General features: G+C 38.1%; 1 protein-coding gene across 1 annotated transcript in view; it reads left to right on the top strand.

Annotated features, from left to right (window-relative positions):
- Tmprss11a (transmembrane serine protease 11A) overlaps positions 1 to 16,500 on the top strand; it is a 44,902-nt gene that overhangs the window by 16,711 nt on the left and 11,691 nt on the right. Inside the window, exons 4-6 of the mRNA XM_048364875.1 lie at positions 6,980 to 7,047; positions 9,411 to 9,568; positions 15,510 to 15,548. Of these exons, the coding sequence (XP_048220832.1) occupies positions 6,980 to 7,047; positions 9,411 to 9,568; positions 15,510 to 15,548 (265 nt within the window). The remainder of the gene's footprint in view (positions 1 to 6,979; positions 7,048 to 9,410; positions 9,569 to 15,509; positions 15,549 to 16,500) is intronic.

Consider the following 16,500-nt stretch of genomic DNA (forward strand, 5'->3'; position numbering starts at 1 on the left):
TCATGTAATTTACTGAATATCTGTATTAACAAAAGGTTAAAAACTGTAGCCTGCCTTTAGTACCTATTTATAGTCCAGGAAATGATCAGAATTTAAAATTCAAAGTACAAGTTCTACTGAGAGTAAAAAGTTTCTATAAAGCACAGTTACTACTGAATATATCTAGTTTTCACACCTTGTAAAAGTTAAAAAAAAATCATAAACAGATCCGCTGGAAGCTGGATTCAGGCCATAATCAGCAACACTTCCAAACAGGTAGATCACTTTTGTAGTCACGTAGACTTTATGAGTTTGAGTAGTTACTACTTATGAAAGGAATGCTTCACTTAGAGAATATATTTCAGAAGGAAAAGCACATAAGATCATAGCATCACTACCTATGTGAAAGAGCTAACCCTGTAGAATAAGAATAGTAAAAATTAACCTATTGAATGTCAGGTTTCACACTGATCACCTTATGTGTATTACTTTCACCTTATCCTCAATAACTACCTTCTTAAGGGAGATGATGTTACTATAATTTTCAAATCTAGGTTAATTTGCTCAAGGTCATAGAAATTATACAGCTAGGAATGGAAAGGATCTGAGGTTGAAGCCACCATGTACATTAACAATAGCAACACTTGGAGTTTATAATAATAGAGAGTGACTGAGTTCCATTTTTTTAAATTATACTTGGGGAGAAGGGAGATGCTAGGGACTGAACCCAGCATCTTCTGCATGAGGACGAATGTCCCACCACTGAGATACCTCCCCGGCCCTTAGTTTTTTTAAGATCAAGTCTTACTATGAAACTCAGATTGGCTTTGAGGATACTGTGCCGTCTAAGTGGGGCTTGAATTCTTTATTCTCCTGCCTCAACCTCCCAAAGGCAAGGATTACAGGTATAGACCTCCATTCCTAGCTTAGGTATGAGTTCTTACTTGAGATTTCAGACTTACATTTATTCTGAAATTAAAGATTAGACATTACTGAAAAAAAGATATGTATCAGTAATTAACTTGTATCCTGGCCAAAAAAAGAAGCTAATTGTATATTCCATATGTAACCTTCAGCATAACATTGCAAGGGAGGTATTATTGTCCTTCCTTTACAGATAAGAGAGCTAATCTCTGAGTTTAATGTCCATAGCTTACAAATGATAGATGGGAAGTTTAAGGCTTGCTAAATAAGTAACATCAAACATGCTGTCCAACTAAATCATCCTACATGTCAAGAAGAGACTCAAGTAAAAAAGAGGGATAAAAATGATTAAAACCTATATCAATTGTGTCATTTAATTATTTAAATCCATAAGGTTATGAATCATTAATTATAGTGCAATTCCAAATATTTTACAATATACTGTGTGTGTGTGTGTGTGTGTGTGTGTGTGTGTGTGTGTGTGTCAGTGCTAGGTCTGAACTCAAGGCCTGGGCACTGCTCCTGAGCTTTTTGCTCAAGGTTAGCACTCGACCACTTGAGCCACAGCTCTACTTCCAGCTTTGTTAGTGCTTAGTTGTAGATAAGAGTCTAATGGACTTTTCTTGTCTGGGCTGGCTTCTAACCATGATCCTTAGATCTCAGCTTCCTGAATAGCTAGGATTATAGTTGTGAGCCATCAATGCTTGGCCAAAGTATATTCTTAACTGATATACTGTGGTTACCTTATTTATTGTGTTAGTTTGGGGTGAGGAAGGCAACAATAGAAGGAACTATAGCAGAGATAAAGAGGAAGGATACTGATGGATACATTTGTATATGTCATAAAAATTCTATAGTTGGAGAAAAGATGTAGATGGCTATGCCTTTTGAGAGAAGTTTTCTGAGAAAAGAAATAGAATGAGACATCTCTAAACTTGATTAGATTTGTAGACATATTCAAACCTCAGCATAGCAAAAATTTGTAAGTTGTAAATGTAAACGCAGTCTTCATTATGTTAGATTACCTAGAATGTCATACGCCACTCAGCAAATTCAGCACCTCATTAGGCATTATAAGAGGCTAAGTAATATTGGATCTACTTTTATGTATCTATCTATCTATCATCCATCTACCTACCAATCTCCCTCCTCCCCCTTTCTCTAATAGAATAACCAACATTTCAAAATACATGAACCTTCTAATAACCACCTTTCTTTGCTTTATATATTCTAGTTTTAATTCCACTTTTTTCAATTTTAATTCTAAATTATGTTTTCTTAAGAGAAAATTTGCAGACCTATATTTTTTGACCCACTAAAAATTAATACTTGATCCTTTATGATCTTTAATTTAAGGTATTGTTTTCTGATGTATTGGGACTGGCTGTGTGCAATTACTTAGTCCTTGATGTCTATCTGTTTCATTCTGACATTCCACAAAGCGATATTGAAGTCTCACTGGTGCAATCAAAGAAATGACCGATACCATCACTGAATGACACCCCATTAGTGACCTCGTTATCTTCTAGTACAAAGCAGTAAGAAAGCCACACAACCACGGCTCTCCGCCCATACCCAGGGACCTCAGGTGACATTCTGTCCACCTCTAGATGAAGCACTGGGTTTAATGCTGTGGGAGGCAGACCTGATTCTCAGAAGTTAACCAACCTCAAAATCCGGGGGGCATCCATTAGTGCTCAGGCTGACGGTGTGCCAGCTAGGCTGGAGAGAATGCTTTACAGCTGATGTCTTCAATTTGAAAACCCAACAGCACTGGCATTTTAAATGGAAGCAATAAGGTATTGCAGTAAAAAAAAAAAAATGCCAAGACTATGCTCCTTATTTTTAGAGGAATCTATAAAAATGGCTGCAAAGGGCAAAGTGGCTCATCCATATAGGGCCACTCAGTGCCTGTGAGCCATCAGAGAAGCTCCTGGTGGAATCCAGCTGTGTAATTGCCCAAGGCCAGCTCTCTGAGGACATTAACAGACTCAGAGGCTGCATGGCCTTGAATTCTCATTCTGTGGCTCACTGAAGTGTCACCTTGGGCAAATCACTTCCTCATCCATATAATGCAGATAATAGCAGTATTCACTGTAGATGCTGCTCTGCTGATCTGAAATGTAAAAGACTTTGTATTCGGTACACATTTGGAAGAAATCCGTGATTATTACTCCTGACTATAAAGTCTGTATTCTCAGGAAGAAAGGGTTTTCCACAAAGAAATGACTGGCAAAAAGATGTCCATGAGGAGAGAAAAAAAAAATCTCTTCAAATAACTCATGTGTATTTTTTTTCTAGAAACACTGATCTCTGCCAGATGAGTAAAGTACACTGCAAACCTTCACAATGTTTCCTAGTGAATGCAAATCTTCCTGCTAGAGAAAGTCTAAATGTCTTTTTATTTGTACACTAACTGAGCAAACTCATTTTGCATAATTGTCATACAAAAATCACTGCAGAACATGACAACATAAATCAATCTATGCAGAATGCTTAGTACATTAGTAAAGGAAATAACATATTTACATAAATAACTGTGAAGGAAGAGAAGATGTAAAGGGGATAAGAAAACCTGAGACAGAAGGAAGAATGATTAGTCTGAGGATGAAGGAAATGCCAAAGGAGGTATTATCTGTGATAGATCTTAAAAGATAGATAATCGCAATTCAGAAAAGCAGAGCTAGCACAAAGAAGAAGTGCTAGAGGCCAAACACCAAGTACATAGGAAAATACCTGCAAAGGACTTGTGGTTAGAAAATGAACAAGCAGGCTGGTGACAGATGGTAAGAACCTCTGAAGTCTACTAACCATGTGAGCACAGTTGCAAACCCAATTGCACTCTGTTTCTTTGTCTATCTTGAATTCATCCCTTATTGGAACTATACATTCAACTATACATTGGAACTATATACTCATTTAAGATTAAGAACTGTACATTCAGTTAAGACTCAGTAAGGATGTCTTTAAAATAAAAAAGGCCTCTTGTACCATGCCTTGTGTGATATAAATTATGTCTACATAAATTAGAACGCAATAGGATCGAAAATTTTTCCACAGCAGATCTTTAGTTTCTTGGGTTCTTAAAGGCTCATCTGGAAACAAGAGACTGAAAATTCCATTTTTCAATCTTCAGTGGCATAAGCATCTGAATTTTGCAGTCTGAAACCAAAACAACCCCTTTGCAAAGACACAGATTGCTGTAACAGAAGCAGCTGACAGAAAAAGGTGGACAAGTAAGAACAGCTAGTTCAGGAATGAAAGATGAATTCTGGGCGTATCTGTTTGTTTGAGTTGTCAACCTCTCCCTAACTCTTTCATTAAACACCAAACTAACCTTCAGTTGCACTGAGACCTTAATCCTAACATAATTTTCAACATTCACAAATCATCAAGCAGAAAGAGGAGGGGTCTTTTGTTCAATGTCAAGAATAACTCCAACTACAAAACTCTACAAATGCCCCTTAAGAAAGAGGCTACAGAAATTGGTAAATCATCGAATCTATTAAGTTGTATGAATAACAATACATTTATAGAGAAAAATGTGCATGGCTTTGAAATGAAGAAGTGTCTTCCTAAACTGTGGGGCCACTGAAACAACCTAATTTTGGCAAAGTTTGTTTTTGTTGAGGCAAGTTTTAAATCTCCTGTGCAGACAAACTTTCAGGGTATCTGGAAAGCTCTTTTCTGCATAAACTCCTTTCAGCTATGAAGTTTCTATCCATGTTTACTCAGGTTTTTCCATTATAAAGCCAGTAGTGTTTTTCACCAAGCCCAGCGCCTCCTTTCTCAAAAGGTTGTTCATAGACAGCTGATAGCACCCGAAGATCCCGGGACCTCACTCCCAACTTAATTCCTAAGACTTTCTACACATAAGGTCCCGGAATCAGAATCCTAAAGAAGAAACTTCTGATTATTGGCATCACATAAGTTTCTTCCACTTAGACTTCTTATGGTATTCCTTTAGCTCCTATTTTCCCAAAACACATAATCAGTCAAAAGTGGAATTGGAGCTGGGGTTGGCCATTCTCAGTGGGCCCACTGCCAGTTAGAGTGTCATCCGAATCAAAAGCCAGATCCAGCGCCTTTCGTACCTGGTTCCAAATGACCAGGAATCAATGATGGGTGGAACTGATGACAAACCAAACATCCTGAAATGTCAGGCTGCTATGAACTTTCCTTCCTTTTAAAATTCATCACATTTCCCCCTTCCTTTTAGTTTGCCTTTTATTTTCCTCTGGGACTTCCTCGCCAGGTACTGAGTAATAGGACTGGTAGTCACAAGAAATGACTAGAACAATGTCATTCTCAGAAGAACACACCTTACAAGATAGTTCGGTTTCTTTCATAGAAATCCCCAGCCTCCAAATTTAGGATTTCCTTATTATAATAAGTACAGATGAAGGCGTATTTGGGATCGTAACAATTTATCCATATTTAAGTGCTTTCTTTGATCTTATGTTTAAAACTCATACCAAATATGTCTCTTTAGAAGTATTAAACTGAATTATATTTAGGTCAGTTAACTATTTATTTGAAAACCTATAGGCATGTGCTCTAAGGGAAATAAACTGAAGTAAAATGTGCATCACATTTAGCAAGGAAACTATATTATTGTGTGGACAGAAATATAGACCCCCTAGATACAAAACCTAGATTTAAGTCCCAGATTATCATTATCTACAGGAATCCAGGAGGAAATTTCACATAGTATCTCTGAGTCACAGCTTTCTTCTTCTTTTTTTTTTTATAAAAGCAGGAATCAAAATAATAATTCTTTTCATGAGGAATTGTAAAGGTCAGAGGAGAGGATGAATGTAATGGTTCCAAATGAAGCATCTATGACTTCCCAGTAGTTCTCAATCCCTGAAAGAGCTTTCCTTCTTATCTTTGTGGTTTTCAAAGCAGAGTTGGTTTTCATAGCCTTTCCTGGGGTATTTCCCTCCCCATTTGGCTCATCTACTTGAATGAGTAGGTAAACTCACTGAATTCATCTCCATTGTTAACACACTGAGATGACATTATGGCCACAAAGTAGCTACTCGGGGAGATTAACCAAATGCACCACAGTACCATGCTGTAGCAGGCAATAAAACCCTGTGTACTGACCCCAAACAATTACTTCTTCTTCCTCCTCTTCCTCAGTGACACCAACTAAGTAACACCATTTTGACCCCTTGTTTAAATATTACTTTCGTTATTCTTTTGTCCACAATCATCAATTTAAAAACGATTGGCTCACCCTTAAATTCTGAATGCCCATTCATTTTCATTATACCTGACAAACAAACACGTGCAGAAATGGCTAAGACCTGCAATGCCACTCTGGAGGCTGGAGGGTCACCAGCAAGGGTCTACCAAAACATTCCCAGCACTTCATATGTATTTAATCCTCCTAGCCCTGTGAGTAACGTATCAATGTCTTTGTCTTATAAGTTATGAAACTGAGGCTCCACTTGATTTAATATATTTTCCAAAGTTGGCCAGTTCATGAGCAGCAAAGCCTCATTCCAGAAGAGGAGAAAGGGTGGGGAAGAATGCAGTTAATAATTCAATGTACATCCTACAAAAATAAGAAGAGTAAGGGAAGGGGCGTGTTGGGAGGGATGGATAAGAATGATGAAAAGAGTGTCATGGATCTAGATGCTTTGTGTTCAATAGTGGCTTTGTGAAATATGAACTCCTTTGTACAAGTACTTCAAAGATAATTTGAAAAGTAAAATTTTACAAAGCCTCATCCCATTTTTCATGTCTAGCCGGTATCTTTCCACTACTCATTCTATGAAATTTAGAGTATTTTCTACTCCAAACACTTACACTAGAAGTTAGAATCATCTAGAGGGATGCCTTAAAAACAAGAGTGGCTAGGCCACTGTAGGAACAATTGAAATGTTGAGAGAGGAGCCCAGGATCTGTTATTTGTTTTCAACTCAGCAAATATTTCTGTCATGCTGTAAGAACTGAGACTCACTAATTAAAACAGAAATGATACCATTCCTGTATTTTTTCTTAATCCAGAATATTGTTCTGTTACAAAATATCTTGTTAACATTTTGTTTCTCTCTTGAAATAACAGGTGGATGAGATATTCACAGATTTCACTTTGAACAAGCTCTCTATCAAGAACCAAGTGGTCAGGCCGATGTACGTATGTTGGGGCTGAAGTATAATCACAGACTGGAAAGTCAAAGGGCAAAAGTTTCAGGATCCTTCAGATAGTGTGTCTCTATTTATTACGCCCTTCCTGGTATGCTCATAGATACTATCTCTCAATCTGTAATACAGAGCTAGCCACCATTTTGCAATAGAGAAGATTTGGAGGAAGTAGGAGTGATGTACTCATATTTCCTCAGGAGACAGTTACCCCAAATGACAGAAGCAGGTCTCAAAAGTTTATCAGCTGATTATTAGGTCTGTAATCTACCTAAACCCCATAGCCTTGGGAAAAGCCAACTGCCTGTTGCTGCATGCACTATGCACTATGCTTTTGACAGAGGTGTCACTTTGAAAGCATTAAAGTTAACTACAGAATGTTACCAGTAACAAAACCCTAGTCACAGGAGACATGTCCAAACAAAAAGATGCCTCTATTGTAATAAATGTTCTCTTTTTTGTTATTGTTCTGATGGAAGAAGACTCAGATCAGTTGCAGAAATTGCTCAGAGGTTTCAGTTGCCTTACTTTGAAAAATCACATAGCAGAACATACAAGCACAAACCCATGAGTAGGTATGATTCATCTTCTTGAAGGAAAAGAAAGAGGTTATATTCATGTGTGGATTTATTTAAAAGACATAGTCATCTGTACATCAGTTTTATAATAAAAACTTAAAAAAAATTTAAAAAAAGACATAGTCACCATTAGATTTCCTTACCAATAGACTAAGGTTTAATTGGCTTACTTTTTCCAAATTCTTTTTTTTAATTTTTATTGTCAAACTGACATACAGAGAGGTTACAGTTCATTGGATACATTTCTTGTACTGTTACCTCCTCCCTCATTCCCCCCTCCCCCCTTTCCCCTCCCCCTCCCCCCCTTCCCATACTTTTTCCAAATTCTTATACCATTTCTGGTAACTGAGGACTTTTGTGAGAATGTTGTACTCTGGATTGGATAATTTACAAGCTGAAAAGCATGTAAATACTGGAACTTTCTAAATTTCATGCCTTTTTTTCAAATTCTTATTTGCCATACTAGAAACATTCTTATAGTTTGATAAAAATCCTTTGTGTTTGTAGCCATTATAGTGTGTTTTGTGTGAATCTAGAGAAATGATACCTGATGAACAGTATTGATTCCTCTTATTTAAAATGGACATTTACTTGTACACCTACTTCCCAATTTGACTTAAAATTCTGAGCATTTGTGCTTTCCTATTCCATTGCCCAAAAGGAAGACAATATGTAGAATGTCTTGCAATCTATATAACCCCCTATTTTTGTTCAGCCAAAAGTTCAGGAAAATATGCCCATAATTTTTTTTTAGTGTTTAGATACCTTGTAGAAAAAAAATTAGCAAATATGACAGATCAAGATATATTGATTCAACTTTTAAAATGATCACAAATTGTTTCCTTTTTCTTAATTTAAGAATCTATTAAAAATCAATTCCATGGATGGTCGCATTGAGCCTGTGCAGATGGGAATTTGAAGAAACTAGCTCGGATTGGAATAAGGGATCACACCTTGTTGCCTTCAGTATGGGAAAGAGGAAATTGATCCTTTATGTGTGCTCTGATTGGTAGTCCTAAACTTTGTGGAATGGAAAACACAGGATTGATATTTCAATTTGAAATAAACAAAGCCTTAAAATCAGAGCTGATCAAAAAAAAACAAACAGACTTTTAAAGAAGCAAAGGTGCCATCATTCTAATGACCACACTAGGGTTAGAAGACCACTTCTCATGAATGCGATAGCAGTGGTTGAGATATCAAATTATGAGTCATTGTCCCAAGAGAACATGAAGCTTTCTTCCAGTCTTTAGAGTTCTTTATTTTGGTGATGACTTTTTATGACTGTGAGTTACCCAACTACTGTAACAGCATTCAGAGGAATACAAGAAACACACAGAATATAATCAAATCTGGAAAACAGAACATATGAACTAGCCTTGGGTCAAAAACACACCAAGGATGACATACAGAAGGGTATAAACATGAAAGCACTAACTCTTTTTTTTTTTTTTTTGGCCAGTCCTGGGCCTTGGACTCAGGGCCTGAGCACTGTCCCTGGCTTCTTTTTGCTCAAGGCTAGCACTCTGCCACTTGAGTCACAGCGCCACTTCTGGCCGTTTTCTGTATATGTGGTGCTGAGGAATCGAACCCAGGGCCTCATGTATACAAGGCAAGCACTCTTGCCACTAGGCCATATCCCCAGCCCCAATGAAAGCACTAACTCTTGGCAGTCAGCAATTGAGGCATAAATCAGGAAGGAGCAGATAGGAAAGACCATAAGACAGTACCAAAGGCATCTTTTGAATATGCATCTTTCTGTTCTGTGTGTCATAGCCCAGAGGATGATGGGAAAGCAGATACTGGTTTGGCATTCCACATCCCCTTGACTGTGCCTAGGACAGCAAGAGAGAAGACAATCGACGGCATCTTCAATCAGAAGACTAGAAAGACAAGAGCCCTGCCAATGAACATCTCGTCAATCCAAGCTAATGGTAAGTAGGTTCCTTTCTATGTGTCATGGACTTCCCTATTGAGTTGATGTTTTGTACAATCATAAACTCATTTGTCATCTCCACTTCAAATCAGTTAGAATTCATATGTAAGATGATTCAATTTAACCATATGATATTTCATGGGAGTTTTTTGGTCATTCTTTGACAAAAGGATGTCAGAACTTAGTCAACAAGTGGTTTTCCTGGAAATAATTTATTGGTATTGACTCCCCCAAATAACAGCAAAGCTTTACAGAAAACAGAGCAGCCACGGCCTATGTGACTAAGCAAGTAAAAATACCAAGGTCTAAGCAATAACCGTGATTCTGGATAGGAGCTTCCAAACGCACAAACTCATCTGTTGTCTTTAAAAAGCATGGATAGGGCCGGACATTGGCAGCTCACACCTGTAATCCTAGCTACTCAGGAGACTGAGATCTGAGGATCATGGCTCAAAGTCTGTGAGAATCATATCTCCAATTAACCACCAAAAACCAGAACTGGCACTGTGGCTCAAGTGATAGAGCGCTAGCCTTGAGCTAAAGAGCCCAGGGACAGCTCCCAGGCCCACAGTTCAAGCCCCACAACCAACCAACCAACAACAACAACAACAAAAAAGCATTGATAGGTCTAGATAATGATGTTATCATGTTTTTAATGGTTGTCTTCCTATGAGCATTTGGAGAAATAGTTATAAACCAACTTTGGAGCCACTAAAGCCAGCTGATAAATAATGCTATGAAGATCACTACAAGCTAGCTGTCAGTGGCTATGCTTGTAATCCTACTTACTCAGGAAGCTGAGATCTAAGGATTAGGGTTAGAAGCTAGGCCTAGCAGCAAAGTCTGTAAACTTTTACCTCCAATTAATCACCAAAAAGCCAGAAATAGAGCTGTGGCTCAAGTGGTAGAGTGCTAGCTTTTGAGCACAAAAGCTCAGGGACAGGGTTCAGGTCCTGAGTTCAAGCCCCAGGACTGACATTAAAATATAAATTAAAAATCACAAAACAGGAAAAAAAGTCATTGGAAACATTAACAGAACATTTTCATTTCCACTTTTTGTTCACATTTAGCTACTTACACTGCTACCATTTCCTTGAATTTGAGAGAGGCAACGTTTATTAAGGCCTATCTTCTATATCTCGTTACTATATCCCACTGAAATAGGGAAGTTCAATTTTCCAGATGCAAAAATTAAGACAAAAAACAAAAAGGACTCTCATAATTAGAAGGAGCCAAAGGGCGTTTTGTGTTCAAACACATTTAAAAAAATTTTCTCGACTGGTGCCAGTGGCTCACACCTCTAATCCTAGCTACTCAGGAAGCTGAGGAGATCTGAGGATCCTGGTTCTAAGCCAGCCTGGGCAAAAAAAGTCCCCAAGAGACTCTTATTTCCAATTAACCACATACAAACTGGAAATGGAAATGTGGCTCCAAGTGGTAGAGAGCTAGCCTTGAGCAAAAAGAGCTCAGGACAACACCTGGACCCTGGATCCAAGCCCCATGATACACCCCCCCCCTAAAAAAAACAACCCTCTCTATATTTGTTTCTTAGCATTCAGTTTTTATGCTAGAATATTCAAGACTTCGAGAACTCCAGAACCCCAGAACTCCTTTTCATCGTGTATAGTGATGTATCTCCACATTTCATCTTGTATAGTGATGGATTTCCACGTTTCATCATGTATAGTGATGGATTTCCACAGCACTTACTTTCGACAGACAAGAATGGGCTTTTCCTATTAATTCCATTGGATACCAGATTTAAGGGAGTCAGCGAGGAGAATCAGAGCAAGTAATCTGTATCACACATGAGATTGGATGCCCTGACCTTATAAGACTCTAGCTGACTTTTGAAGAGGAAATACTCATTTGGAAGTGAAAATCTGAGATAAGGGAATGAGCAGAAGTTTCCTGGTGTGACTGAGAATCAGCTACTTAGGGAATTAATGAAGATATAGACCTCTCCTGTTAGAAAGAAGGAACTGTCAAATGCTTAATCTACCTTCTTTGTTCTGTGGGGAGGCCCAGGAATGCAGGTTGTGAAACACTAGCCATTCTGCTGTGTTGGGTTGTGTGTAATTTCCAGTAAATGTGTAAATTTGCCAGGAATTTAAAAGCCTGAACTCCCCGAAAGCAGGAAGGAAACATGAAATGATCATTGGCTACTGGAACTTCTTTATTTTACTGACAATACCAGATTAAGAAGTTATGTTGTACCAATGGAGAAACTGATTGCTTTAACTCTACTGAGTCAGCAAAGACCCAAGTAATTGCCCCGGACTTTTGTGTCATTTCTCTATCTAAAATTGCAATGATAACATTTTCCCTTCCTGAAATCATAAAAAGATCATGAAAATATACAAGAAAGCAGAAAATATAATGCAGAACCAAAGACTACTTCAATTTAGGAGTGAATATGCTTTGGAAACAAGTAGATCTAGAACACTGAAGGTTTCAGTATTTCCTGTGGTGTTTACTGGCACTTAGGAAAGTTCCATATAGTAGAAAGCTCATAGCCAGTCTTAAGGCAGTTCTTAATTTGGCAACTTCTAAAAGTATAGAAAATGGCAGAGATTCTAGATCAAGTCTAGAAATAACCCTGTAAGTCCAGATTCATTTAGTTTGTCAAGAATCAGTGTTTTGTCTGACAAAGAATTGTGTAGCAGGGTTTCTTCCCTAGATACAATGTGTCAGAGCAAAGATAAAATCACCTCCTCTGGTACTCAAAACACCCAGAAGCTCCTGGGTGCTTCAGTTCCTAGCACCATGTCTGTAATATGTAAAGTCCAGATCACTGACCAGATTTCTCCCAATTGAGAAGTGTTCAAGAAAAGTGTGTCGATATTTCTTTTCATTAGTACAATAGAAAGTAATGATAGTTGTCGAAATATAGAAATCTATAAGTGTTGCTATTAATATAATAAATGATATTTATTATATTTATACCACATAGTACATTGTATATAATTATTATATTTTATATAATAATGCATAATATCGAAGATATTAGTATTATAGATTAGACATTATTTTATCATATATTACTAGGGTTCTATTCTTAAAATTCTAATTATACTTAATAGCCATTAGGCTTACACACCGATCATTCTCCAGAATGGATAACTTGGAATTTGTGTGTGTGTGTGTGTGTGTGTGTGTGTGTGTGTGTGTGTGTTTATGCCAGCCCTGAGGTTTGAACTCAGGGCTTGAACCCTTAGTAGCTCGTTGCTCAAGGCTGGTGCTCTACCACTTGAGCCACACCTCTACTGCTGTCTTTTCCATAGTTAATTAGAGATAAGAGTCTCTAGAACTTGTCTGCTCAGGCTAGCTTTGAACTGTTACCCTCAGATCTCAACGTCTTGAGTAGCTAGGATTTCAGGTGTGAGCTAGAAGTGCCTGGTGATAACATTCATTTTGCTAGAAACTTGGCATTAGTGAAGTTTTAACTGAAGAATTTTAACAGTGTGCAATCATGAAAGCACATTTTTGCTCACAAAGGGCACTGACAAAGGTTGGGAAGGAAAAAGGTTGATAGGGTAAGAAAATTTAAATTATCTTTTTTTTTTTTTTTGTCAGTTGTAGGGGCGTGAACTCTGGGGCTGGGCGCTGACCCTGAGCTTCCTTTGCTCAAAGCTAATGCTTTACCACTTGAGACACAGCACCACTTCCAGCTTTTTCTGAATAGTTTATTGGAGATAAGAGTCTCATGGACATTTCCTGCCCAGGTTGGCTTTGAACCGCCATCCTCAGAACTCAGCCTCCTGAGTAGCTAAGATTATGGGTGTGACCCATGAGTGGCCAGCTTAACTATCTTCTTAAGATAGGCCATCACCAGCAAAAATCATCTTCTTTTAGTGTCTTAGACACAAAGTTTCTGTGATAAGTTGTGTGAGATATATGACATAGGAGAGTTATCATAGTAGTGACAAGTTCCAGGTGGTCCAGTTTGTTTTTCTGATACACACAAGAACTGCTGTTTTCTTAGCTCATTTGATTTTCTGGATTCTATAAATCTAAGCAAAAGTTACTGCTTAGAAACCTTGCTACTGATGGAACTCCTGTCTTTTTAGTTGGTTTTTCCAGGAATGGTAAAGTTATTAATACACAAGGGTGTCTTTTCCCTGAAGAAGAGAGAACAGAACAAATGGCTACTTGTTCGCGGTGGTTCGCATAAAACTGAGGATAGTAATTTCCCTCTGAAGAAAAAGGATAGAAAGCATTCCCTAGAAAATAGTGTGTGTGTAAGTGTGTGTGTGTGTGTGTGTGTGTGTTGCTGTGTGTTACTGGTACCTAAACACAAGACCTCACATCTACCACCACTTGAGCTATGCTTCTCGCATTTTCATGTTTTTTTTTCTTTTTTCTTTTATTTTTGAGATAGGGCCTTATTAATTTTCACTCATACTGTCCTCTAAACTGTTTATATTCTTGTCTCTGCTTCCCAAATAACTGTTCCACCATGCCCATCTCTAGGACAACAATCTTTAATCCATTAGGTAGCTTCAGTCAAGAGTGTCTTCTGTAGAAAAGCCAGTGAAAATCAACTACAAATAGAGTTACTTAGGTCTTGTCTTGGCAACAGTTATACTACTTTCCATTTGAATACACTACTGTGGAAAAAAGAACTGTTTTATATATACAAGAAATTTGCTACTTTAACTTACATTTGATAGAATATTGCATTCCTCCCATAGACCAAGTAGAACCAAACCTGTTCTGAGCATTTGATTCTTCACCATGGAGTAATTTGGGGATACCTTCCAGAAATTGTGAATAATTTCTCCGTTTGTACATTACAAAGGTGCAACTCATAAAAACTTAGCAAAATCAAGCGTTCTCATTTTGCATAATGAGAAATAGAAGGCTAAGACCCTAAGTCTGAGAAACCTGGCACTAATGCAAAAAATGAAATCGTTTATGATCATCACTCATTGAGCCATTTTAATGTAAAAGTCATTATAGTGCCCTTGCTGTTTTACATTGAGTTTTCAAAATATTTACTGTTGTTTTGTGTTTGTTTGCTTGCTTGCCTTAACGTGGGACTGAGGTTTAAACACAGGGACTGGTACTCATTCCTACCACTCTAGCTATTCCTCAGACCTGAAAATCGTTAGTGTTCATTCCACCAACTTACTTTCCCCCATGTTACTGAAATAACAACCAATAAAAGTCATATGTATTTACTTCTGTGATCACACAATTTTTATATATGTGCACAAGAAAAACACACGACTTACCCTTGTTGAGGCAGTGTTGGAAATGAATGGTCCTGCCTTCTTGGTCCCTCTTTGCATGTCCTGAAGTAGGACCTAAAGAGGTTTTTCCTTGCAGTTCTATTAATAGAAAATATTTATGGATTTCAGTTATCCACTATTTGTATCTTACACAATATTATCCACCTAATTAGAGAGAGATTATTTACCGAGCTACAAGTAGCTTGTAGATTTCTACAAACATATACAGGTGTATTGTTATACCACAGAGCTATTCTCCTGATTCTATGTGCTCAACTGTCTAGAATCCCAGGAGAGCCAATGTCCTTAATAAGTCTTAGTCACCGACATCAGCCAAGAGAATATCAAATGATCATGCACTGCTCTGTTGTGTTCTTTCTTTAAAAATATTTTTATTGTTGTAAAGATAAGGTACAGAGAGGTTACAGTTACATAAGTCAGGTAATGAGTACATTTCTTTTTGAACAGTGCCATCCCCTCCTTCATTTCATCCCAGTTTTTCCCTTCCAACTCCCTTCCCCACAATTTGTATCACTAGCTTTCAATGTGGTGTTTCAATTTCTTAGAGTTCATTTCAGTAGACATAATTTTATATAATCATATACACATAGCTATTGAGCCTTTGTGATCGTTTCCTAAGAATATCCTCCTTTGATCTCATTGTGTGAATGTTTAGCATCTAGGATAATCCATTATGTTCTTCAGCAATGAGCTCCTCATCAGGGAAACTAAGAGTCCAGGCAAGTGTGTCTACTTAGCTTATACAAACAAGGCCCATTCCCACATTAGCAAATTTACCTTCCAATATTAGCTCACAATTTCCCACCCGTGATTTACATTTTCTTTGGGAAAGAATAACAATTGGACAATAGAAATCGATTTATTTTACTCTAAGACTGATGTCGTGCTGAGACACAATTGGCCCCGTGGTAGAGAATTTCCCTTGCAAGTGTGTGGCTCTGAGTTTGATCTCAAGCACTATTTCTATGTACTCCTGGGCCTGGGTGCTGACCCAGAGAGCTTTTTCCTAGCCTTTTACTCAAGGCTAGCTCTCTACACTTGAGAGAGAGCCCCATTTTCAGCTTTTTGGTAGTTAAGTGAAGATAAAAGCCTCATGGACTTTTCGTGCCCAGGCTGGCTTTGAACTGCAGTCCTCAGATCTCAGCATGCTAACTAGGTTGTGTAGGTAGGATTTCAGGTATAAGCCACCAACACCCAGTTTACACTTCTTTTTCTCGGTCATGGGGCTTGAACTCAGGCCCTGGGCACTATCCTTAAGCTCTGTTGCTCAAGATTAGTGCTCTACCACTTTGAATTTTTGTTTTTGTTTGTTTTGTTTTTGTTGCTAGTCCTGGGGCTTGGACTCAGGGCCTGAGCACTGTCCCTGGCTTCTTTTTGTTCAAGGCTAGCACTCTGCCACTTGAGCGACAGCGCCACTTCTGGCTTTTTCTATATATATGTGGTGCTGAGGAATCGAACCCAGGGCTTCATGTATACGAGATGAACACTTTACAACTAGGCCATTTTCCCAGTCCCTGATCTACCACTTTGAATCACAGTGCTACTTCTGGTTGTCCAGTGGTCAATTGGAGATAAGAATCTCATGGACTTTCCTGCCCTGGCTAGCTTCAAACTGTGATCCTCAGATCTCAGCCTCCTTAACAGCTAGGATTAGGATTACAGGCAGGAGACATTG

The sequence above is a fragment of the Perognathus longimembris genome, chromosome 16 (genome assembly GCF_023159225.1).
Source record: "Perognathus longimembris pacificus isolate PPM17 chromosome 16, ASM2315922v1, whole genome shotgun sequence".
In the NCBI taxonomy this organism is placed as follows: Eukaryota; Metazoa; Chordata; class Mammalia; order Rodentia; family Heteromyidae; genus Perognathus; species Perognathus longimembris.